This window comes from Lycium ferocissimum, chromosome 8 (assembly GCF_029784015.1).
Source record: "Lycium ferocissimum isolate CSIRO_LF1 chromosome 8, AGI_CSIRO_Lferr_CH_V1, whole genome shotgun sequence".
Classification (NCBI taxonomy): domain Eukaryota; kingdom Viridiplantae; phylum Streptophyta; class Magnoliopsida; order Solanales; family Solanaceae; genus Lycium; species Lycium ferocissimum.
The window spans coordinates 17,300,334-17,325,414 of NC_081349.1; the positions used below are offsets into that span (position 1 = coordinate 17,300,334).

Sequence of the window (25,081 nt, forward strand, 5' to 3'; positions counted from 1 at the left end):
TATAAACTGCAATTTTTTTAAGTCAATACAATAACAATAATCATGGGTCTGAAGAGATATGTATGGGTAGTTTTATCCGTGACAATTTTTCTCAAGTCAATAAAAAAGTATTAAATAAAATTTAAAAAATTTGAATCGGGGAAAAAGGGAAGCGTAACATTAATTGGGACAGTGCCAAAGTCAGTAGATAAATAACATTTCTATTGCCATACCAAACTCTAATAAATGCTTCAACTTCAATGTCCTCTTCCTCTACTTATATTCAACTCAAAATCTCAGCTTAATCTTGTCCATTTTTTTTCCCACTTTGTCCACATAATATACATAGAATTCTTTGTGTTTAGTCAAATTAGAGAAAAATGGCAAGCAGTTTGAGAAGAATAGGGAATTTGGGTTCAATTTCATGGAAAAGGAGTAGTAGGGGGTTTTCCTCAATAGTTGAAACGCCTAATAAAAATAGTGATCAACTCAGTAACGCCAAATCAGTCAACCTTTTCTCTGCTATTAATCAAGCTCTTCATATCGCCTTAGACTCTGATCCTCGGTAAAAAAATTATTCTACTGTATTTGTTTTTCCTTTCAAGTTTTCTTTTTACTGAAAAAAAAGCTGTCAGATAGTTTCGTTGTGGGTTTTGTAGTAGATCAATCCACAGGTGGGACCAAGACTTTTTAGTTTATGGGTTCGGTACCGCCATTTTTTTGTTTACTAGGTTCTGAATAGATTATTTGTATATATTATATAGGCGTTTGGCCGTAGAAACCAAATGTTTTTCACTTTACTTGGAATTATTGAAGCTGGAGTTGTTTTTTTTAAAATAATTTTTGCAAATAATATTTGATTGTTTGAATGTACTGTAAGTGAAAAAATATAAAAACAGAGTTTTAGTTGTTTTTCAAATTTCATTTGGAATTTTCATCAAATAAAGTGAAAAGTTTCTGGAAAAAAGTGAATAGTTCTCATGGCCAAACAGGTCCTCGTTTAGTAAGTAAAATATATTATCCCAAGAGCATTTTTATGTAATTTAATAAAACACTATGGGGTGGGATGGGGTGGGATGGAGAGTGGGGGTGAAGAGGAGAGGATGAACTTTGAATGTCACATATAAAACTTGTTTTCCTTGCTTCCATTAGGAAAGTCTTTTTTCTCATTTTTTCAGGTGTTTGTTGTCCTAGAGAAAATGTTTTCTAAAAGATTTGACTAACCAAACATAGGAAAATTGGTTATAAGGGAATATGACTGATGTATAAATTGAATTGTCAATAAAGATTTTATAATTAGAGAAGTAGAGAATCTCAAGCTGAGCATCTTTTTCCTTAAACTGGGATGATCTTCTTTATGCAGCTCTTTTTTTTTCTTTTTCTTTTTTTTTTTTAAATGTACAACCCTGCAATTCTCATTTAGAGGGTCTTAAGTATTTGATATTTAGTTTTATATCTAAATTTTCATTTTTAGTAAAAAATTGGTCAAATGACCTCCGGAAAACGAACTAGCTCAGTCTTTTATCATTGGTTATCTATATTCATAATGTTTCTGTATTAGTCATGTAACTGCTTTAGACCAATCTGATTTGTGCATCATTTGTCATTTGCTATGTATTTCGCATCACAACTAATTTTAAGCAATAAAACATGAATGTATAGGAATGATTAAATGAAGGGGGTCGGGTGGAGTGGGCTGGAAGGAGATGGCTTGAAAAGAAGAAGAAAGTTGTTGCTCCCGCAACTTTCTCATTCTTTGCATTTCTACTGGAATAACTGTAACATTTATAGCCTAAAAATGGCTGTTTATTATCCAAGAGGTCAGAACATTATTTACAAGTAATGCAACGATGTATTGACGTTAACTTTCTCAAGAAGTACAAGGATGATAGCATGAGCCTTCAGCTTTATCCGTTTCTTCCTACTTGACCTTTTGAAATTAGTTGATGCAAACAAGCAAATCCTAGTACATTATTTAGGTTGCATTTAAATAACATCTGAATTTTTTCAAATAATGCCTGAACATTTCAGCATCTACTTAATCTCAATAGTAGATTATGCCTTCGCCGGCCTGTTATGTCTCTCCTTTTTTTTTTTTTTTTTTTTTTTTTTTTTTTTTTGGCAATTGTAAAGGCACGTTTATGGTTGAATGAATTCATAGTTTGATGAAAGACGAATTTTTTTTTTTCCAGTTCTTATGTATTTGGAGAAGATGTTGGTTTTGGTGGTGTCTTTCGTTGCACTACTGGATTAGCTGACCGATTTGGAAAACAGCGGGTCTTTAATACTCCTTTATGTGAGCAGGTATCTGTAGCTTATCTACCATATTCCACATCCGCTCTAGCCCTTCTTTGAGTGAAAGACCTGCGCATTAAATCAATAATACTAGCTATTTCATTGTTTTTACAATATGAAATTCAGCATAAATTTCCTTTGGTACAAGTCACTTTTTTTGTGCGAGTAAGTGTATCCACTAATGGTTTTTGATGTGCAGGGCATAGTTGGATTTGCGATTGGTCTGGCTGCAATGGTCAGTTTCTGAGCTCTAACTACTAAAAGCCAAATAGTTGTCAACTGTTTGCTGATACTGTTATATCTTTTTTTGTTTCCAAATTTCAGGACAATCGAGCTATAGCAGAAATTCAATTTGCAGATTATATTTTTCCTGCTTTTGATCAGGTACGCATCTTCCCACGTCATGTACTAACATTTTGGCAAGAAATGTATTGACTGTCAGAATTTTGTTTTGTAGATCGTTAATGAAGCTGCGAAATTCAGATATCGGAGTGGTAATCAGTTCAACTGCGGAGGTAATTGGAAGAAAACTTATGACTTTATTGCAATTCATCATTTTCTCTAGGTTTCATCATTTTCTCTAAGTTTGAAGATGCTGAGCTGCCTCATGGTTTCCAGGTTTAACTATAAGAGCACCATATGGAGCTGTTGGACATGGTGGGCATTACCACTCTCAATCTCCTGAATCTTTCTTCTGCCATGTTCCCGGTATAAAGGTACCACATGTCTTTCTTTGCATCTTACAGTTGTCAGGTTTCCTTTGCATGAGTTTTCTCAGAATCAGAATAAGTCATGTTTTGATGAATGTTGGAGGAGTCCAAGTAGAGCACCCTTCTTATTTTGTCTCTCGACTTTGGGGTCTTCACAGTTTCTATTTCTTAAGATATTCTATTTGCTAAGTGAGTGGCAGCTTTATATTTTGAGCAGTGACCTACATAGGATTTTTTTTTTACTTTGGCTTCAGAAATCAATCTAGCTACCTCAATTTCTCCTAAAAGTACTCCCCAGTAATATTTCATCTGTATGCATCCTTTGTTCATTGATGTACTTAATGTCTTGAACTAAGAATTGGAAAATGCTGATCAACTTTTTACAGTTAGGAGATCAAGAACAACATTGATATGTCATGTACCATGCATATATCCAAATTGTCCTTGGCACTCTATTTTCTCTTGCTCAATGAGTATCACATGGATATTCTTCCTCCCCTGATTATAAATTTTTCATCAGCCTTCATAGCAAAAATATAGCTTTCTACAGTGCATCAATCCAAATTCATACCCTTGTATTGTTCCTAAGTATATGTTTTGTCACTCTATTCCAAAGTTTCATCTTTTGGTTCATAATCTTAACATCAGGGTACTAGCACAACATTGAATATCTTCTTTGGATATACATATCAGAGTCAATATAATCTTTCTCCATTCATTTGGTATCTTTCCCTCCCGTTAAGTTAACATATAATAGCCTAGTAAGCTGTACTGTTTCGACCTCTCCCGGACACTTCTAAACCTCTTTAGACATACCATTTTGACTATAGGTTTTTCTAACTCTCATATTATTCATGATATCCTATACTTTTGCAGCCCTAATTTTACAGCGTAGCTAAAGTTTCTAACCTATAGAAATTTATGAAATTATCCTGTTGATTTGAGTTGAGCTATTGATCAAAAATAGCACCTTCATCTCTTGATTTCACTATCTCATGTCGACAATTGTTAGGAATCATGTTCAATATGTTCAAGTCTTTAGCCGTCTTCTCCTTCTCAAGTGCTAGTTTATACATTTCCCTTTTTTCCCTTCCGCGCTCCTAGCTTTTGATACAAGTCATCTAGGGTTTTATCTTGTGCTTTACTGTTAGCCTTTTGCTTCTTCTCTCTTAGCCCTATACACTCTTCAAAGGTTTCATTATCATCAGGTTTTGATAATTTCCTAGACGACTCTCTTTATGCTTTAATAACTTTTTTGTCTTTAGCATGGGGGGCCTCTCATTCTGTAAAATCCAGCACTAGTTTTGTCTAGGCTACTTTCTGTTAATACAATTTTAACTTACTGATATAAACTCTTTGCACTCGTCATTTCACCATCGTGATTCTAGCGATCCTGGTCTAGCCAAACACACTTAGAACGTCATTTGTTACATTCTTAGTGCACCATCTCATTTTTTGCACACTGGATTTCAACGTCCGCTTTGAAGTTCCTTGTTCCTTCTTTAAATAGCTTGTTCTGAAATTCTGGTTGGCTTGTGCATTTTAGTGTCCCCTCTTTAAATAGCTTGTCATTAAATTCTGGCTGGCTTGTGCCTTTTAGTGTCCCCTCTTTAAGTAGCTTGTCCTTAGATTCTGGGTGGCTTGTGCCTTTTAGTGTCCCCGCTTTAAATAGCTTGTCCTTAAATTCTGCATGGCTTGTGCCTTTTAATGTCCACAGCCTCTGTTTTGGTTGCATGCAATTGTTCTCCTTTTCTGCTCAACCCTTGCTCTTCAATAACATCACAAGTCTATGCTGGGTGGCTAAGCTTCCTTGGTATAACGTTGCAATCCTTATATCTCTTACTTCTTCTGGTAAGAATCAAGTCTATTTGGTTGTGGTTACATCCACTTTGATAACCGAGAAATTCTCGAAGGTCAATAGCACACGGCTCAAAAAGCAGCGGGTGATGGCCCACCACTCTACTCTTCTCCCCTTAAATACTAGACTTTTGTCTGTGGTATAGTTCAAACTTGTGAGTGTGCCTAACTCACACATCACGCATTGCGCTCTTACCACTAGACTAAAGCCCTGCGGGCCTCTTTGAAATGTTATCATGTACTCCCTCCGTTCCAATTTATATGAGGGTGTTTGACTAGGCACGAAGTTTAAGAAAGGAAGACTTTTGAATCTTTTGGTCTAAAACAAGCCAAAGAAATTTTCGTGGCTAGAAATCATTTTATGAAGGGTAAAATGGGAAGTTAGAGTAAATTGTTGTTAAATATAGAAAGGAGTCTTTTTTTTTTTTGGGACTGACTAAAAAGAAAAGAGTGTCATATAAATTGCGACAGAGGGAGAGTGACATTTAAAAAAAAAAAAAAAAAAAAAAAAAAGAAGACGGAGGGAGTATGATTTATCTTTTCTAATGTAAGTATCAGCTAAAAGACAAACACAAAAATAGCAATACCATAACTATATCCTCATGTACTTGGTCGAAGTCATCACTGTATCTATCATTATGGATTTGTTGGTCCTTTGAGTGTCCTTCGACCAACGTATCCATACCCTCCCAAAATTAGTTTTTTTGCTTCCTCATTTAATGAGCATAGGCACCAAGAATGGCGAATGTCTCGTTTCTTGTACTAGTGTTTTTTTTTTATGACAAGGGAACCCGCAGCCGCTACCCTTTGGGTACGCACAGGGTAAATCCCGCTCCTGTGCAATAGCCCGCAAACCATACAAGAGAGATAAGCCACACTAGGCAAGCCATTCGCGACGAGCTCGAGGCAGGGGGTTTTGAACCTGAGACCTCAATTATGAAAGCCCCATGCTCAACCAACTGAGCCACCCTTGCGGGTGTTTCCTGTACTAGTATTAATGAAATAATAATCTTGTTGTTCTACAACTTTATCATCAAGTTCTGGTTTTCGCCAGTTGTTATTTTCTTCTATCTTACAATACCGTAATTTATAACCTGTGTTGTCAATCTCCCAAGCCGTTATTGATATAAATAGTCTTTTGTAAACACACAATATCAACTCTCCTCTTTTTTCAAGGGGTTCCACTATTTCTGGGAACCCCTTTCTTATTTGACATCACACCATGTTCCGATGTAGTGGAACTAACCTCTTCACCCATACTCGTACATGATTTGGAAATTCTTGCTTATACTTCCTCACATCCAGATGGCAATGTGATAGAACACCTTTCTTATTTTTCATCATACCCAGAGCACTGTTGTAACATGTGATCAGGAAGGAACGTCCCCTCATACTTAATATACTCATCACTAATTCACTAGTTTTAGCTGACAGTTGATTTACACGATCTTCTCTATGCGGGTTGATTCCAGCAATGAAGTTCATATTGGATGCTATGCTAAAGCAGACAGAGTTGCCTAATGTCTATAAGACGGACATTAACATTTGTTTGTCTAGTTCTTTCCCAGAAATGAGAAAATTAGTTATTTTCCAAATACCAGACATAAATCAAGTTTTTCCTGTTCTGTGAGACATCACCTTCTTGGCCATCGGTTTGACTATTGACTATCGTTTTGCATGGTAGTGTGTTTCCCTTTCTTGATTGTAAGTCGAGCACCGAGATTCCTTTAGTGGGTTTTATAGGTTTTTCCCTCCCACTCTCTTTCACCTTCTTTTTTTTTTAATAAGGTAACATTTGTATTCCATCCAAAAGTATCAGCATTTTTTGAATGCTGATGTGAAACTTTACAGGTAAAGCCACCAAAAACAGTGGCCAGGAGGTACTGATGCTAGTTACAATTTACACATTGCCTAGAAAATCTACCAAATCACCTACTTCCCCCACTATATCCTGTTTACACCAAAAATAAAAGAAACTAAGACACTTCATTTTAACTATCTGGATGGAGTTAGCTTTATCTTCAAATTGTCTTGAGTTTCTTTCCTTCCAAATTGACCACCAAATACAAGCTGGAATGGACTGCCACCAATCTTCCTTCGCCTTCCTTCTTCCAATTTCTTTCCAGTTGCATAGGAGTTCTAGAGTTGATCTTGGTAACACCCACTTCACCCCTAGGATACAAAAGAACATGTGCCACAGATGTGCAGTTATCTGACAATGTAGGAATAAATGCTCATTTGTTTCTGCATCTTTCCCACAAAGTAGGCATCTTGAGCATATTTGAAGACCTCTTCTTTGTAGAGCCTCTTGTGTTAGACAAGCCCGCTTCAAAACTAACCAAACAAAAGTAGAAACCTTATATGGAATTTTAACTTTCCAAATAAGTTTCCATGGCCAAACCAAAGGTGGATTTACAACCTTGTTCTTCTCCCAATAAACTGATTTAACAGTGAAGTGAAATTCCCTTTGCTGCATAGTTTCCCAAACTGGTTTATCTGGAACATTAGTGGTTCCTATGAAGGAATTGAGTACCAAAAGCAAATCTGTGACTCTCCCTATTTCCCAATCATTTAGTGCCCTTCTAAACAAAAGATTCCACCCTTGTGCTGTCCACATTTGGGATATTTTGTCATTTTTTTGAAGACTGAGAATGTGTAAGTCCTGGAATAAAGTTTTGAGATTACTGTGCCCAATCCAATAATCTTCCCAGAAGGAAGTTTTTGTCCCATCCCCCACCTTTATGCTCAAATTTTCACTGCATTCATTCCACATTCTCCTAATAGTCTTCCAAACACTGCATCCGTAAGTAGTATTTACTTCATTTGTTGTCCACTGATTCAACAGCAGCTTCTGCTTATAGGTTCTCCTCCTAAAGGATCGTGGAACAAAATTATTTCTACTTTCTTTCCCTGATATGTTTTCTCTAGAAATGAGATGTCTTTCTTTTTCCCTCATATGCATACCTTTGATAATTTCACGTTCAATTATCTATTAGGTGGTCATCCCACGCAGTCCAATGCAAGCAAAAGGGTTGCTGTTGTCATCCATACGTGACCCAAATCCAGTGGTCTTTTTTGAACCTAAGGTGATCTCTTTTTCCCTTGTTCGTACTAGTCTGTTTTCCAGAAGATGGTTGAAACTGTAACTCACTACTTTCTGGATGAATCTCAGATGCTTTATCGGATGGCTGTAGAAGAAGTTCCTGAAGAAGATTATATGTTACCTCTATCCGAGGCAGAGGTATGATACTTCTTGTTTAGTTGTTGATCAATTATTATGAATTGGAAACTGAAGTGCATGCCTAAATGCAGGTCCTCAGGGAAGGTACTGATATCACATTGGTTGGTTGGGGAGCCCAGCTATCTGTTATGGAGCAGGCATGCGCCGAAGCTGCAAAGGTGGATACTCATTGCTAAAAGAGTTGTTATGTTTCCCTGAATAGATTTTTATATTACTCTTGCCATATCATTAGCTATTTCACCTGCTTGTGGTCCATGTCGCTGAGAACTAAAAATTTGGTTGCTGCATTCTCGAACTTCTGTATAGTATCAAAATTTGTATATTGATTAATCTTTCAGCTGTAGTTCTTATGTGAAAACCTGGATTACTTATCAGCTTCTGAATACGTATTTCTGCAGGAGGGGATCTCTTGTGAACTGATAGACCTTAAAACATTAATACCGTGGGACAAGGAGACAGTAGAAGCCTCTGTCAAAAAGACAGGACGCCTTCTGGTGTGTATTTTATGTTATGGGATTGAAGAGGATTATAGAGGGTCATTTCATCCGAATTAACTCACTGTAATTTTTCTTTTTTGTAGGTTAGTCATGAAGCTCCCGTGACAGGTGGATTTGGTGCTGAAATTTCTGCTTCTGTAGTTGAACGTTGCTTCACGAGAGTAAGCATTTACTCTTTTAGTCTTCCTTGTAAACTTCTTCAAGTTTCCTTTTTCATTTTTGGATCACCTTGAAAATGTTAAACTCTGTAACATCTCCTGTGCTTATCGAATAAAACATAGTTAAAAGCATGCATTCATAAGGAATAATGGGTGCTACCTTGCTGGTTTGAGAAAACACAGATAGCTTAGAGCTTCTGAACACATACACCTGGTGGCCTTGGACTTAGCTGTCATATCTTACTTAAGTGACCGGGTGAGGCTACTGAACCCGTCAGTGTTGTCTAGCATCTATAAAAATAGAAGTATTTGCCACATGCTGTATCTCAGGTTCTGTTACTGGTCCTGCTTCAAGCCAATTAGTCCTTGACTTCAACATGTTCTCATGGTATCGATATGCTTTGATATGGCACATAAATGATTTATGTATCGGAGGTGATTACTTTGGATAGGGTGTTTTAGCAAGGCCTTTCATGTTAGCAGAGGATGTTTGTAATTAGCCTGAATTTGAACACGCTGCAAACAGCTAATGGTTCTAGTATGAACATTTTACTTCTCTAATCCCTATTTCTCAATTAGACAATGCCATAAGGAGTCCCATGTTCTCTGAGGCAGATTCAAGATTTGAACTTGATACCTTTAAGGTTCTTAGCATTAAGCTCATTGTACTTTTGGGAGTATGTAGTCATAATTTGATATTTTAATGGTTTTTTCACATAGATATCTGTGTTCCGTGTTGAAAAACTGGTTCAGTTGCACTCATTGAACATAGGCTACATCCGCCTCTTATGTGTTCTCATATTTCTCTACCTCTTCATGATTTTCTCATGTTCCATATTTCATTCCGACCTCACCTGTTGGGAGTGTTTCTAAGTGCTCAATATTTGAGTGGCTTTGCAGTTAGAAGCTCCAGTAGCCAGAGTGTGTGGGTTGGATACTCCTTTTCCTCTGGTCTTTGAACCCTTCTACTTGCCTACAAAGAACAAGGTAACAGGTCTTGAAATTTCTTTCATTTCCAAAAGATTTCACCCAGACTCTGACTAAAGTGCTCTTTTTTTTTTTTTTTTTTTAATGCTTGCAGATACTGGACGCAATCAAATCTACTGTGAATTACTAGTGTTCATTCAGTCGTGCGGAAACACTGCAACAACATACCCAATATAATCTCACTAGTCGTGCAGGGACACTGGAGTGCTATATTAGTAACATTTATATGTATTGCCATGGATTATGATTCGGGTTTCTCTATTAACATACAAATACAAAGCATTTCCTCTTATTTGTACTGATAATGATAATTTATGCCAAAAAAATATATTCTATATTCCGCTACACCTGTCTTCTGGCGCTGGCTCACTGCAATATGTTTGGAGCATAAGCTATTTGCTTTCTTTGAATTTTTGATTGACCATCTTGTATAGCCTAATGATGATCCATCATTATAAAGGTAATTGGTGAATAATAAAAATGAAGTATTTTATACAAGTACAGTTGAGTTGCTCAGAACTGCTCCTCGCTATTCTTCAGTTGTTTAGTCAAATTTGCGGTAGGGAAACACAACGTCACTCAATAATGGGTAATAATCTCTCAAAGTTATAATTTTTTTATTTTGTAACAATAAGGTCATCCAATTTTTCCTATATTATATAAATAGTCAACTAATAAATATTTAACCAACAAAATATGACATGCTATTTAATTTAGTCCAAGTGGACTTTTTTGTTTCCTCACTCCACATGGCAAAACGAGCTGCGCCGACCTGATCCAAATCCAAATTAACCTTTGTTAACCCTATTCTCTTTCAATTAAAATAGAGTTTACTCTCTCTGAAAAAATGGGCCCATCATTTTATTAAAATCGCGTCCTCTTCTTTTTCCTTCTCTCAGGCGAAGTTCATAAGGATTTTTTTAACGACATTAAGTAAATGTAGTTCCTGAAATCTGGTCATTCTTTCTTACTCATAAATCATACTCCTATCATATATTGGCAGCACTAATAATTAGTCATCATGATGGATTTATTTTGCAAGGTATAACGTATTTAACCAGGCTATAAAGCCTTAAGAATGCAAATACTTAATTGATTTCCTAGTTAACTGCTATGTATCAGTTGGAATTAGTAGTACTCATAGCTGGTAGGTTTCCACTGTTTTTGAGATCTAGCTCTAGAGTCACAATGAGCTAGTTGTACCTTACTTGTCCACTTGGTTGAATAAAATTATTCTGTCTGACAAAAAAAAAAAAAAAAAAAAGAATGCAAAGACTTGCTTTATTTTGCCACGTGGACTGGGAAAAAAAGTGCATGTGAACTAAATTAAATGCCAAATATTTACTGAATGGCTTTTGATGTGATATAAGAAAAGTTGGGTGACCAAGTTATTACAAATTAAAAAAAAAAAGACTTTGGGAGATCATTACCCATAGTTGAGTGACCTTATGTGTTACTACCTTGTCAAATTTTGAAGCCTTACTTTAGACCGACTTTCTTCGTTTTAGGGTGATTTGAATTGTACTTAACTGCTCTCGACTCTCAAAATGTGATAGTTAATCAAAATTGAACATGGCAATGAATTAGAAAACTAGACATCGTAGACAAAGCAACCGAAATTCCTACTGCGTTTAGCTATAGTATTTTGAGTTCATATTTCATGTCGAAGGGTATTCACTAAATGGAGAGCATTTAAAACTAATTAGCTCTAGTGTGGGAAGTAAATGACTGCACGATATGATTATTGCTCTTCATCCCTAAACCCAAACCTCCCCTTCGGGGCTTCTTGTTCATTATTCCTGTTGACCCTTTTGGATTTATAAGTTGAAGAACAAAGTTCCATTTTTATTTTTTTTATTTTTTTTGGTATTTCACCTTAAACTTCAAATTTTTGAGCTCATAAATTTCTGTCCAGATTACATAAGAACGGAAAAGAGAACACGTGTATTTATGGTGAATGACAGAATACAAGCTTCAAATTTTCTCTTCAATTTCAATTAATCAGTGAATAATGATGATGTTAACAGCAAAAGAAAATAATTCAGTAGACAAGTAGTAACCGACTAATTATTCATTTCTAATCATGGCTCAGAGTAGAGTTGATTCAATGGTGATAACGGTTGTGGTGGTGGAGGTGCTAGCGGTAGAAGAAATAGTAGGGAAGGGATAAAAATGGGTTTGGTGGTGAAGTGGCATGTCATGTGGTATCCACCTCATCAAAATATTAGTGTCATGTGGGACTGGGTGTCCACCTTGGACATGCCTAACGGAAAAGGAGTATATATAAGCCGTTTAGCTAACGACGGGGTATTTTGTAAGGATGGTATAACCGAAGGTAAAAATGATCCTTTTCGTATGAGCCTTTACCCTACTTGATATGATGATAAGTCATTATAATGAAAAACATCGAAATTTTGCCTGTTGGAGCACACGACTTCCCCTTATAATCCAGTAATTAATTTATCTTTCCGGGGGTAACGGTTTCTGATAGATTTATGTTTCCTAGCAAAGATCTTTAATGCAAATTCTCCAACAGTCTCCATATGCTTAATTGAAGACTTCAGTTTTTGGATGATCATGGAGGATTAATTCTCAAGGCTATCGACAAGCCAAATATTGTAACAAATAGAGGCTAAATGCTGAGGGCTAATGTTATGATAGGATGGAAAACAAAAGCCAGCAAACAAACTAATAAAATGAAGAAACGCCTCACAAAAATTTAGGAATATTACCATGTCAATGTCATCATTCAAACGAATGCAATATATACAAAGCTAACATGTACACTACAGTTTTTGAACACTAAACTAAACAATAAAATTTTGTAGGCTGTTGTGTTTTGGTAAATAAAGATAGCATTTAAGATCAGGTAAAACGTTCAGCATAGAAGGCAAGTTAGGCACACGCATTTGCAGGTCAAACTGAGGAAAACGAAACCAAAAAGCTGCTTTCAAGAATTATAGACTCAACAAGTACAAGAAAATTGAGAACCAACGATCAGTTTCTTGGCTGGCCCTAAATTGAAATTTATGATATGCTACAAGTGAAGTAACATAGTTATCCCGATCTTGCTAAAGTTCCAACCTATCAGTTGTAACTTAAACAAACTTCCCACGAAAGCCGACGCCTGATTTATAGAATATCTACAATTAAGAAAACCCAAGGAAGTCTTCAAATTTGAACCACCCTGCAGTTAGTCATAGCAGATGCTCCACTGCATGAAACAGTATCAACTCTGCAAGCAACCAACAATGTAATATAAAGATGAGGATACGTTATATTGTCATATAAATGCAACAGGCCTCCCTACAATTGCACCTGATGCTCAAATAAAGAATACCCCCACCCCCCTTTTTCCAAACTGCATGAACTTCTCCCTGCAAACTATTTCATCCGTTCTTTTCTGAATATCTTTCAAAGATAAAAGTTGACACAACACTAGCTTCTACACTGCATGACTAAATTCTCTTCTTTAAACATAAATGGAAAGGGAAACATTTTGTACAATGACAAGTATTTCAGTTTTTCCATCACCAATTAATGGGTTCACTATTCCATCCAAAAGCAAGACGTAGAAAATCTTTTTTTCTTGACTATGCATTTACTGCAACAAATAACCACTAGAAAGTTATGTTCCCAGTCTCAAAAAAAGAAAGAAAAAAAAAACACTCGGAAGTTACACCTTACGTCTTATAATGCATGTTAACTAATTGACTAGTGGTTTATGACAACTTAAGATGCTAATCAGTAATCCCTTTATCACATATTTACAACCCCTCCCAATGATGGACTAATATTTTATCACCCAAAACAAAAATTACGCGTATACAAACAGCCTATGGTCATACCATTGCTGATTCTTCCTGAACTCAGTAAGAACTGGGTATATGTTCTCAAACGCAGTATATGTCTCATCTCTAACCTGAAATACATATAAAATGCGTAATGAGGTAAACCACCAGCATAACACGTTGAAATTTAGTGAAGAATCCATTAACAGGCAGATACTATGTATTACCTTGGCTCCTGTGATGACAATTTTCCCAGAAACAAAAATAAGCAGCACTATTTTTGGTTGTTTCATGCGATATATTAATCCAGGAAACAGTTCTGGCTCGTACTGCACCAAGAGAAATGGAAGATGATAAATACAAGGAAGAATATTAACAATCAAGTCAACATACTGGTTTCTTTCTGTCAGAAATCCCACTAAACGGTTCTTTTGACTTTCTATTTAAGACATCATTAATTCTAATGAATATATCAAGGTACTGAAACTCAAGCACCGCCACCTGGACCAACCACTTGGAACTATGTACTAGTTGCTTTTTTGGTCAGACACAAGGTAGAACTCATTTTAAATCACAAATCATAAATGAAGCATGGGAGACAGCTATACCACAAACCAATCCCTATTATCTTACAACCTCTACCCCTAAAAATTATCAATTAAATTTTGGAACACGTCGACGATATTGCAAAATGGAGGGACAAATTAAAATGCCAAGAGAGAGATGCCAACAAGATTCTTACAACAAAAGGCTGATCCCATGGGGTATAAAGCAGATGATCATGAGATGCTAAGAACTGCATAACTAGGCAAAGTGAAGTTTGACCACAAGAAGGGAAGCAAGTGCATTCAAGGTCTAAGTTGAGCCTTTATCCATCTTAATCAAATTCAGTTAAATAAATGGTTTCTCTATAAATGCGTGATAATATGCATACCATATTTTGTAAAGTTAAATAGACTAACATGATTATATTATTATTTACAAAAAAAAATATTTAGTAGTACTTGATAAACAATTGAGATGAAGAAATATCAAATCATGGTTTAAGTTTGAATCGTTAATGAATATAAATAATAGAAGATATGAAGTTCTAAAGTGTGTCAAATACTTCAGACTTGTCAAAACATAGGATGTCATAGACGGATTATCATTCATGACCAAGATTTTTTGTCACTTCAATTCAGTGCCATTTGCAGTTTAACCCGTGGTTAAAAACCAAGACAATGACCTAGTTATTTTTCTGGTTAATGGCCAAACCCTTTGACGAAAAAATTAATATTTCTCATGCTTGCTTATTCTGTTCTACAAAAAGCTTTTGTTAACCACACATAAAATACCAGAGACTTTGAAGTTCCGAGCATTTCAAATAACCTACACTTCCAAGACAATTGACATGAAGGATAGCAGATCAAGAATACCTAATATCTAAAACCAACAATATATTGAATCTTGGAAATTATTATCTGTAACCGATAGAATTGCAGGATACTGCATATGAAGACATGTTGAGGAAAAGGTTATATAATACCTCCAACAGTATAACTTTAAAAGGAACATATATTGAAATTTCAAAACTTGATCTGCTATAGATGCAATTACAGGAGAATACACCGAATAAGAAAGAAAGCAAAAGCAGAATTTGATACACCGAATAAGAAAGAAAGCAAAAGCAGAATTTGGTTTGACAGAAACATAACCAAATAATCAATTGCATGAAAGGCTTACAGGTACAACAGGCATTGCAATTACAATATTCACTAAAATTATGAATACTGAAAAATAGTGTTACATCTCAATACTTACACTTGAGAAAGCACCGTGGGCATACGCAAGGCCTTCAAGTCTAATAGGAAATTTAACATCACAAGAACCAACAATATTCTGGATCTTAAAATCCTACAATGGAGAAAAACAGTTTAATAACTGAAACATGTAACAGAAACAACAAAAAGAACAAAAATTATAGCTAGACTACTGTTTGGTATCAAGTGCTACTTTATTTGTGTATGTTTCCTTAAAACTACAACCAAAGAAAAAGCAATGTCTAAAATAGTTTAAGTCATTTTGAAGCATTTTCAAAACAAGTGCTAATTCTTGAAACAAAAGAAAGAGCCGCTTCAAGGACATTGCAAAATAAGTACTGCGGGCTTTGATCACATATCATAGCTTAGCAGAGACTATAGGGTTTCCTCTGCACAACTTGTTGATTGAGGTTGTGAGTTTACTTTTTGCCTTGATTCTACGGAATATCAAAGCACCACAGTAGTTTGCAGGATAAACCACTCCCTCTGCAGGCTGGCTCGAAGCAGTATTCTGATTTGTATTTTGCCGTGAAATCCTTAATATACTTAAAGTCCTCTTAATTATTTATGCCGGATTCATGTGAAAATTGGTACCATCATTGACGGGTTAGATCCAGGTATAGTGGAATAGATCCAAAAGGTGTAGTTCTGACATAGAACTTTAGAAAAGAGTTTGCACTCTCAAAATGGAAAAAGAAAAATGTTTCAAAACTGTAAAGAATCGATGGAAACATATAAAGTTCCTTAATTTTTTTATTTTATTTTTTTTTGGCTGAAGAGGCAGTTTCTTCTTCCCATTCGTTATTTTCATTTTCACATTCAGGATGAGGAAGGGGATATGTCAGTATCTGTCTATAAAATTCAACCAACTGAATAATTGAGTGATTGTGGTTACCTTAAACTTGGCTGGAAAACCAAGCTTTTGAATGATTCTAGCATACTGAAAAAGATTAGGAAAACATCAAATAAAAAAGATAAGTACTTGAAAATAAAAAAGTATCTTGAGAACTTAACAATTTCTTAAAATAACTACTACTCTCTCCGTCCCAAAAAGATTGTCTTAGTTTGACTTGACACGTAATTTAAGAAATAAAGAAATACTTTTGAAATGTGTGGTCCAGAACAAGCCTTAGATATTTGTGTGGCTGTAAATCATCTCATAAAGTTAAATTGTTACTAAATACAGATAGAAATGTGTCAATCTTTTTGGGACAAATTAATAAGGAAAGCAAGACAATCTTTGTGGGACGGAGGGAGTACTCTAAGTTACAGGGACCCGCCATTTTGGGTGCCGTCCCCGTCCGGGATACGGTCGGGTGTGGGTGCGGGGAGGGCAAACGTCCGGGATACGGTCAATTACATACGGATACTTTGACCAGAGTCCGTCGACAAATTTGGGGGAAAAATTTGAGATTTGATTTCTCAAAATTAAAAATAAAACAGATTTAAGATAAGGAAAATGACATACCTTTAATATTATAGTACTTTTAGATAAACCAAGAATACAAGGTTGTGTTGAGTTCGAATGGCAGAGAGAAGCAGTGATATAGATGGAGGGTTTGCTTTCGGCCTTGAATGACTTTCTCTTTCTATCTTGAGGAAAGAATGAAAGACTGTGAAAGAGATGATGACCTAGAGGCTTGAAAACTTTGCTCTGTAAAAGCTTGAAACGGAAATTTGGGAATATGAAGAAGACGACTACTTACAACTGGAGGAGACATGTAGTCGTGTACAAGCTGAATTAGGACTCTTAAAAGTCTTAATTGTATTAATGTACAAAAATGACCCCTTTATTCTTCATATGTGCTATTTTTATCCCCTTTATTTTCCATTATATGCTACTTGTGACACAAAATTGAAAGGCACCTAATTATGCTATTTATAAATGTTTCTTTCTTATACAATATAGGGATAATTTTAAAATTAATTATTAGCATGTCAATTTTTTGATAATTAATTTATATTTTTAATCGCACAAAAGCACGGACATATTTACTGGTTGAACATAATAAAATTGACCCATTTGTACAATGGATTATTCTTGGAACGTATTTTTTCATATGCCATTTATATTTTTTCATATTTACCGCCGAATCTCCGCACCCGTATCCATAACTGGATACGCACCCCGGAATCTTAAATTTAGATTTTGCCGAATCCGACACTCGAATCCGTACCCGTATCGGATACCCGCACCCGAGTCCATGTAACTTAGCTTAAAAGACATAAAAAGCTTGCTGAACGGTCGGGACCTTTTCAAGATATATACTGGACTGATCTTTAATCCAAATTAGAATTATCTAAAGGATACAATACTAGCTATTAACCAGTACATACTTTCCGGGCTGCCAACTTTGATTGTTGTTCACTTTTGGCTCCAGTACAAACCTGAGACAGATAAACTCACGCTTAAAAAGCAGATAACAATATTTACAAACATTATAACAAGGTGATATTAAAAGTTTCCAGAATTATCTATATCAATCAAAAACTTGATAAGCAACAATGCCAAAATTTGCTAAAACCAAACTGCCGTTTAGAACATACCATCTTCCCAGAAGCAAAAATCAGTGCTGTAGTTTTTGGTTCTCTAATTCTCATGATCACTGCAGCAAAACGCTGAAAGCACAACATATTGTTAGAAGTAATATATACTCTCATTCTCAATTGCTTGACAAAGGAAGCACTACCGGTACAACATGCAAATATTCATAAATAGCCCGTTCAGCAGATCCAACTAAAATACAGTGCTGAAACAAGTTAAGAAGTATAACTTTAGAAACAAATTTAAACAGTAGCTAAGTAGAAATCCAGTAACATACTGACCAATTCCTAGTTGACATGCACAGTTGATTAGTTGAGCATAATTTATGGTCGGCATATTTGCACATGCATATATGGCCATGCAATGTTGACTTACTGAACTTGGTGTGCATGTACAAATATATAAAACCGACGATAAATTATGCTCAACTCATCACTTCTTGACATTAAAACAAGTCATTTGGAGGAAAATCCTTGAACAAAAAAAATCATTTGGAGGGAAACCGCCAAGGAGAGAAAATTGTCAATTGCCTCATAAGTTACTGTTCATAACAATCGTCACATGCTCAAATAAAGTCCATTTAGTTATGCAGGAAGCATCTATTATCTCCCAACATTCACAACCACGAAAGCAGCAAAACTTTGTTTTATTTCTTTCCAAATCGTGAAGCACAAAATAAATCATTTGAAAGCAACAAGTTAGAAAAAATAGCAAATCTCTGACAGTCTCATAAGAAGATCTAATAGTACAGAGCTCCATCACATATTAGATAAAACACATCCTGAATGTGCATTAAGACGATCTATTATCTTATCACCAACTACAATAACAAACTATAGCGCAGATATATACCTTTGGATTATACTCAGCATTTCGAGCTTGGAGTGCAATAGCTTTCAGGTCCAACTTGCAGTCCAAGTTCACCGTTGAGACAATGTTCCTAGCAGTGAAAAAGAACGACAGATGCATAGGTCACTTAGTGGAAATCTACTTTTAAAATACACACTAACTGCCACTTGCACCAATCAGCCTAATCATTATCAACTTCTTTATAATCAAAAAATTTATGACCCAAACTTCCATTTCTAGGAATTTTCAGTTCTCCATCTCCAATTTCTCAATTGTCTTTGTTTTTCTTGACAACCGAGAAATCCCCGAGGGAGCACGGTTCAACACTTGTGGATGTCAATACTACTCCCTACATCTTAATGCAATTGATAACGGTTCAAAACTGGTGGATATCAATACTAGATTACTACTCCCTCCATTTTAATGCAATTGATAATATCTGTTTTCCCAAACAACAATTTAACAAATTATTACATTATATTTTAAGGACTCAAATAAAACACTAAGTTTTCAGGACAAGAATTAACGACCAGTGACTTGCAAACCATTCATGGACCCTATTACTGGCTTTTATAGGTGATAAAGCTAGTAGAAGTGATAAGAATTAACTTACTGGAGCGTCGGGACTATTCCAGAAGGGTGCTTGGAAAGATCAACTGGCTGGCTCCCCTCATATCCTTGATCTGCCATTCGTCGTTTGACCTAGTCCCTTTAGTATACACGAAACTCTACAAAATGGAATTAAAGTAGCAGATAAAATCAATTTCTCGTTAATAAATATTACAGCCTATGTTGCTCGGACTCTGCAAAAATGATGCTGCACCTGTCTCGGATCCTCCAAAAATGCACTACTTTGTAGGATCCGACACACACCCAATGACATTTTTAAGAGTCCGAGCAATGTAGAATACAACTACTATGAATCAATCCCAAGCTAGTTGGACTTTACAAATCGTCACTATCACTAAAAGTTATCTACCATTTCTATAGAATCAATATCTCGTCAATAAATAAACTATTTTGCATCAATAACAAGCTAGCTGTGTTTGCAATATAAATCCTCACTATCCATGTAGTTCATTTAGACCTATCCCCATCCACTATTCAATTTTTTATTTTTTTTTATAAATGTGATGTCCAAGCCAGCTTGCGCGCACCTCGACTAATTCCACGGGATACCTGCCACCTCCCACCAGCAAACCACGTAACTCTGTCCACCAAGGCTAGAACAGATGGGATCACCTATTTTTTTTTTTTTTTTGTCTCTGAGACCTAATGGTGCTCAACCCACTTCATTGACTACTAGGTCACACACCTTGGGTGCCCCAATATTCAAAAATTTAGGCTCCCTAACACTAACAGTTATTTACAATTTCTACAGAATCAAATTTTTTCATTAATAATGAAAATAGTAATTCCTCTCCACATAGGCAAAAAAAAAAAAAAAATCAATTTGATTTCTTCCTTTCTGTCTAAATATTTGGTAGACAACGTTACTCAATATAGTGAAATAGACAAAATATTAACAACTATTCGCCTAAAGAAAGGGTTTAAAAAAAAAAAAAAAAGGAATATGAATTCTGCCCCTCAACTCAGCCTACCCAATTTTTCGTTTCTCTTATCAATTGTTATTTTCAATTCAACTCAAATAAAATCACTAAGTTTATGGGACAGGAGAATCAGGACTAGTCTTGTTAAAGCAAAATCAGGACTTTAGGCCTATAACACATCCAATAGAACATGGAAAATAAACTGGAGTACAATGTGGCAAAAATTCGCTCAGTAAAGAAATTGTTACAATAAAACTCGAATGTTTAATGAAACAAGATGAGGTTATCATAAAATGGATCAGATCCAGACCTTTTAAAGCAAAATCTAAAAACTAGGGTTTGCTTAAATTGGAGCTGAGATTGGAGAGAAAGGGTTGATTTAGGAAGGTATAGAGCAAAAAGGAATTGTTAGCGGTAAAGAATTTGAAAGGATGATTCTTTTATATGAAAGGGGAAGATTTATGTAGAGCGACAACAAAGGGGTTATATAGAGAGAGGGGAGAGAGTTTGAGAAGGAACGATCTGAAGAGAGAGCTTTACGTGAGGCGTGTGGGATTTCAGTATTTGTGGGATTGGGGCTGCTTCTAATTTACTCAATTACCCTCAGCGGGGTAACATAAGATGTTCATACTTTGAAGGGTAATATGGTACTACCAAAAATAAATGTTAATGTTGAACAAATATGTGTTTATATATTGGAAATAGTCACTCTTTTTTTTTAGGCAGTCCCAAAAAGAATGACACTTTTTCATAGTACGTAGTAACAATTTAATTTCAGACTTCTCATTTGACCTTTTAATGAAATGATTTATAGCCACAAAAACTATGACTTAATTTAGACCTCAAGTTTCAAAAGTCTTCTTTTATTTTTTAAACTACGTGCCTAGCCAAACATCTTCACATAAATTGAGACGGAAAGAGTATCATATTTGAAAAATATATTATTAAATAACTATACTTAGCCAACGAAACGTGCCCTTATAAATTTATATATAGTTTTCAAATAAATAATATGTTAATTGAAATAATTAGTGAGAATGGCAACAATTATAAATAAGGACTACATACACCGTGCTCTATATAGGAATGTGAATGGCAACAATTATAAATAAGGACTACATACACCGTGCTCTATATAGGAATGTGAATGGCAAGTTGATCAAAGAGGTCTTATAGAAGTGGGGAAATTATTTTGGTCACTAAGGAAAGTTTTAAGCACCCTAGTATTAAGGGTCCGTAGAATACGGTTGACCTACGAGCTTTAATGTGTGATTAATGTGATTATTTGCTAAAAATGTTTTCTTTCTTGCAAAATTTGGCATACTAATATCATAACTCCACTTTGGGGCAAAAATATCCTTTAAGGAAAAGATTTTGGTTAAAAAATGTTATAAGGATTTAATTCATTTCATTTCCGGACCAAAACACACTTAAGATTTCTCTTAAGTAGAGTTACTACTGATTTGGTCCAAATGTTATGATTTTAATCCGTATAGTTTTATGGGAAAAGTGTTCAAAACACACTCTCTTGCTATAACACACTCCAACTTTGCGGGAGTCCTATGACCCCCCTGGACTATTTTTTTGTGTATTATTGAGGGTATTATTGGTGACGTGGACTCAATAATACCCAATATTGAGGGACTCACTTTTTTGTCCACGTCACCCAATAATACCCTCAATAATACACAAAAAAATAGTCCGGGGGGGTATGATTTTAATCCACGTTTATAGTTTTATATATGAAAAAATAAATTGAGTATATCTTCTTTATAAGAATAGTAAAGGTTTCGATAAGTATGAAAGAAAAAAGAGTTTACCTATTTATTTTAATCCATTTGAAGCTCAATCAACCATATTTTACAACCAAAGCCAACCTCCTTCAAATAAAGGTCCAAGGGTATTTCTCTTTGTTTATTTGCCTTAAGTTTTGGGCTTTTGGCCAAAAAAGTGTTTAAAAACAGCCTTAAGTCATATAAATCTTTCAAAAGTCCATTTACACTTATCTTTTCTGAAATTCTTGTTTTGTTCTGATTGTTTACTAAAATCAGTCCAAATTTCTCAAATTAGCCCAACATACATTTCAACCAAATTTGCTTGAAGCCTTAATTCAGTCCATTTTTTTTATTTCTTAAAGTGGGTCTATGGCCCAAACAACCTATTTTACTCTTTCAGCTTCCAAAGAGGCATAAGGCCCAAACCGATTCAATTTTGATTCCAAAAATCCATTTAACTTTTAATGTAAATCATCATTTTCCAGTTTCATACTTTGCAAAATATTTAAAGTTTTCCAATTGCACAAGTGAGTAAGAACCGTGTCTAACCTTGAAAGTCATTTTTGAAAATGTTTAGCTGCTACATGAGTTTTTCCTAAGGTCTAATCGCATTTGGGTTTCAATATATATATCAAGTTGTTTACACATACAGCAAATATACAAATATAAAGAAAGGAAAAGAGGACAGTTAGGCTGATGGGCCTACTTAATGTAATACTCCGTAAATTCGAGTTAGGCGTGAATGTGTCAAATGAGTGTTAACGTGACATTTTATCCATATGAATTCTCATAGGTATGACTTTGGGTGGAAATAGTTGGTTTGGAATCAAGACGAATAGTGAGGTGCTTAAGATTCGATAGAATCAGCTAAGTTTTCGATACGTCTGACTTCCATGCCGATCCCGTGTAAATCCTTTGAGAATTTGAGAAAGCTTAAAACATGAAAGTTGTAGCCCTTTAAAATAGATTTCCAACGGTATATTGTGGAGACCAAACAAACCTATGAGTAAAAAGTTATGACCGTTTTACTAACCTGCGTTTTGCAGGATCATCCTGTGGTTGATCCTGCGTTTCACAGGATTGAACACCAAAAATCATGCCCCTCTGACATGTCGTGCATCAGGACTGCATTTCATGGGTTAAACGCGCGATTCACGGGATGTGTCACGCGCTTTACTAGTCCATAAAAAGCCCCAGAAGATGAAATTTTCATAAACCTTCATTCTACTTCATTTTTGGCCGACTTTTTGAAGAGAAATACCGTAGAACTTCCCCAAACCTTCTAAGGTGAATTCTTCCTCAAACCCCAAGTATTATTCCGTCATATTAGCAAGGATTAACACCTATATACGGATTGTTAACAAGATTCTACTCTACAATCCTAAGGTTCTCAAGAAAACCCTTCTCAAGGATTCAAGTTAATATTATTGGGATTCTTCTCCGAAAGCTTTGGAGCGATTAAGGTATGTAAGACTTTCCTATTTTCGATCAATTATAGATTTGAGTTGGTGATTATGGACTCTATGTTCTTGAGAGATAAGTTAATGGGTTAGATAGCAAGAAACGTATGAACTATTGTATGGTTTGGATTTTTGACTTAGGGTTATTGTAATCATATGGGTGATGAACAATTATATTAATTATATCTATTTGAGATTGTAGAATCACCTAGAAGCAAGAGGTGGGTAACTGGGCGAAGAAACACCATTGATGGAGATTGTGGAGCTTTATGCCCACCAAGTGTTTGCTAAAATGCTTAGATGACCAAATCATGAATATTATTGCTAATATGAAAGCCATTTGACTTGTATTGCTATAGATTAAAGTTAAAAGGGTTGACGAACGTTGTATTATGCTCAAAGGCTGGAATTAACGTATGTGAGGCTAACTCTCTACGTTTGGGGATGTTAATGATTCTCCCCACGCCACGTTATTTTACAACGTTACTAATTGCCTCAGAAATATAGTTAAGCTTAGTTCCTTGAATAGTTGCAGAACTTCTATTCTCTAGTTTCGTAATTCATTCATGACTTTCATTCCGAACGTTGTGAGCTCAGTACGTATTCGATATAGACTTGTGTTTAATACCTATAAGTCTCATTCTAGAATACTCAGCATGTTTATAAATAGTTAAAGCTTCAGTTCTCATAATCAGTTCATGAATACATGTATGAGTGAATCATTACCCAGTATGTCGGTGTTGTATCCTTCAGCATGATTCTCAATTATTTTATGTAAATTGTTTAATGATGAACGCCTGTATTATTGGGCCTAAGGCCGCAGTTATGTATACGTATACTTAGGCCTGAGGCCGCAGATTATTTACTCAGATAAACAGGTGGTCCCTCATTCAGAACAGGGAGTATTCATATCTTTACTTCCTTATTTAAGTTCAGTTATCAGCTATCAGTTCAGTTTCAGGATTTACAGTCCTTTCTTTCGGTTGCTTTACATACCAGTGTAATTAAAATGTACTGATGTCCATTTGGTGAGCCCCAGTTCCCTTGGGGCGTTATCACATTTTACAATCTTTTCAGTATTTCTAGTCAGTCAGGTATGCCGGGAGCCTTGTCCAGGTAAACAGTCAGACTTTATTATTTTTAGAGGCTTCATAGACTATAGTTGCAGTCGGTCAGATGTTTAGCAGGCTTTTATGTTGGCCTTATCGGCTACTTATTCAGACTTTCGGGCTTATTCATTATTTCCGCATTTATGATAACCAGCCAGATTGTTAGTAGATCAGTATGTGTTAGTGTTGTTTTTGTATTTAGTATGTTTTGATGTCACATGTTGATCCAGCTAGCCAGCTGGTTCGCTCGGTCACATGCAGTCAGGCACCGACTGCTGTGTTACGCCCAGGTCATGGTTCGGGGCGTGACACTTAAGCCCACCAGTTAACCATTTTCACCCATGGTTGGGCCTTCAAACATATTCATTCCTGTGGACTCGATAGAAATAAAGGAAGTTGGGCCTCTAACCTAACAGTTTTGAAGAAATAGCTATAAAATTGTTATTTACTAAGTAAATAATTTAACGTTTAAAGAG

General features: G+C 35.5%; 2 protein-coding genes across 2 annotated transcripts; one reads left to right on the forward strand and one right to left on the reverse strand.

Moving 5' to 3' along the window:
• The first annotated feature begins 201 nt into the window (after nucleotides 1-201).
• On the forward strand, nucleotides 202-10,069 carry LOC132067397 (2-oxoisovalerate dehydrogenase subunit beta 1, mitochondrial-like). Its single transcript, XM_059460613.1, has 13 exons — nucleotides 202-544; nucleotides 2,172-2,283; nucleotides 2,474-2,509; nucleotides 2,599-2,658; nucleotides 2,732-2,789; nucleotides 2,893-2,990; nucleotides 7,838-7,927; nucleotides 8,014-8,082; nucleotides 8,154-8,240; nucleotides 8,481-8,576; nucleotides 8,663-8,740; nucleotides 9,638-9,724; nucleotides 9,819-10,069. The coding sequence occupies exons 1-13, from the start codon at nucleotides 360-362 to the stop codon at nucleotides 9,852-9,854; spliced, it is 1,092 nt and encodes a 363-aa protein (XP_059316596.1). The 5' UTR covers nucleotides 202-359; the 3' UTR covers nucleotides 9,855-10,069.
• A 2,588-nt stretch (nucleotides 10,070-12,657) lies between these two features.
• On the reverse strand, nucleotides 12,658-20,804 carry LOC132067398 (TATA-box-binding protein). The gene is made up of 10 exons (XM_059460614.1): nucleotides 20,572-20,804; nucleotides 19,325-19,439; nucleotides 18,715-18,802; nucleotides 17,865-17,936; nucleotides 17,655-17,705; nucleotides 16,213-16,257; nucleotides 15,319-15,411; nucleotides 13,743-13,844; nucleotides 13,573-13,646; nucleotides 12,658-12,959 (listed from the first exon to the last, which is right to left on the reverse strand). Coding segments are annotated over exons 2-10 (603 nt in total). The 5' UTR covers nucleotides 19,402-19,439; nucleotides 20,572-20,804; the 3' UTR covers nucleotides 12,658-12,958.
• Nucleotides 20,805-25,081: the final 4,277 nt, after the last annotated feature.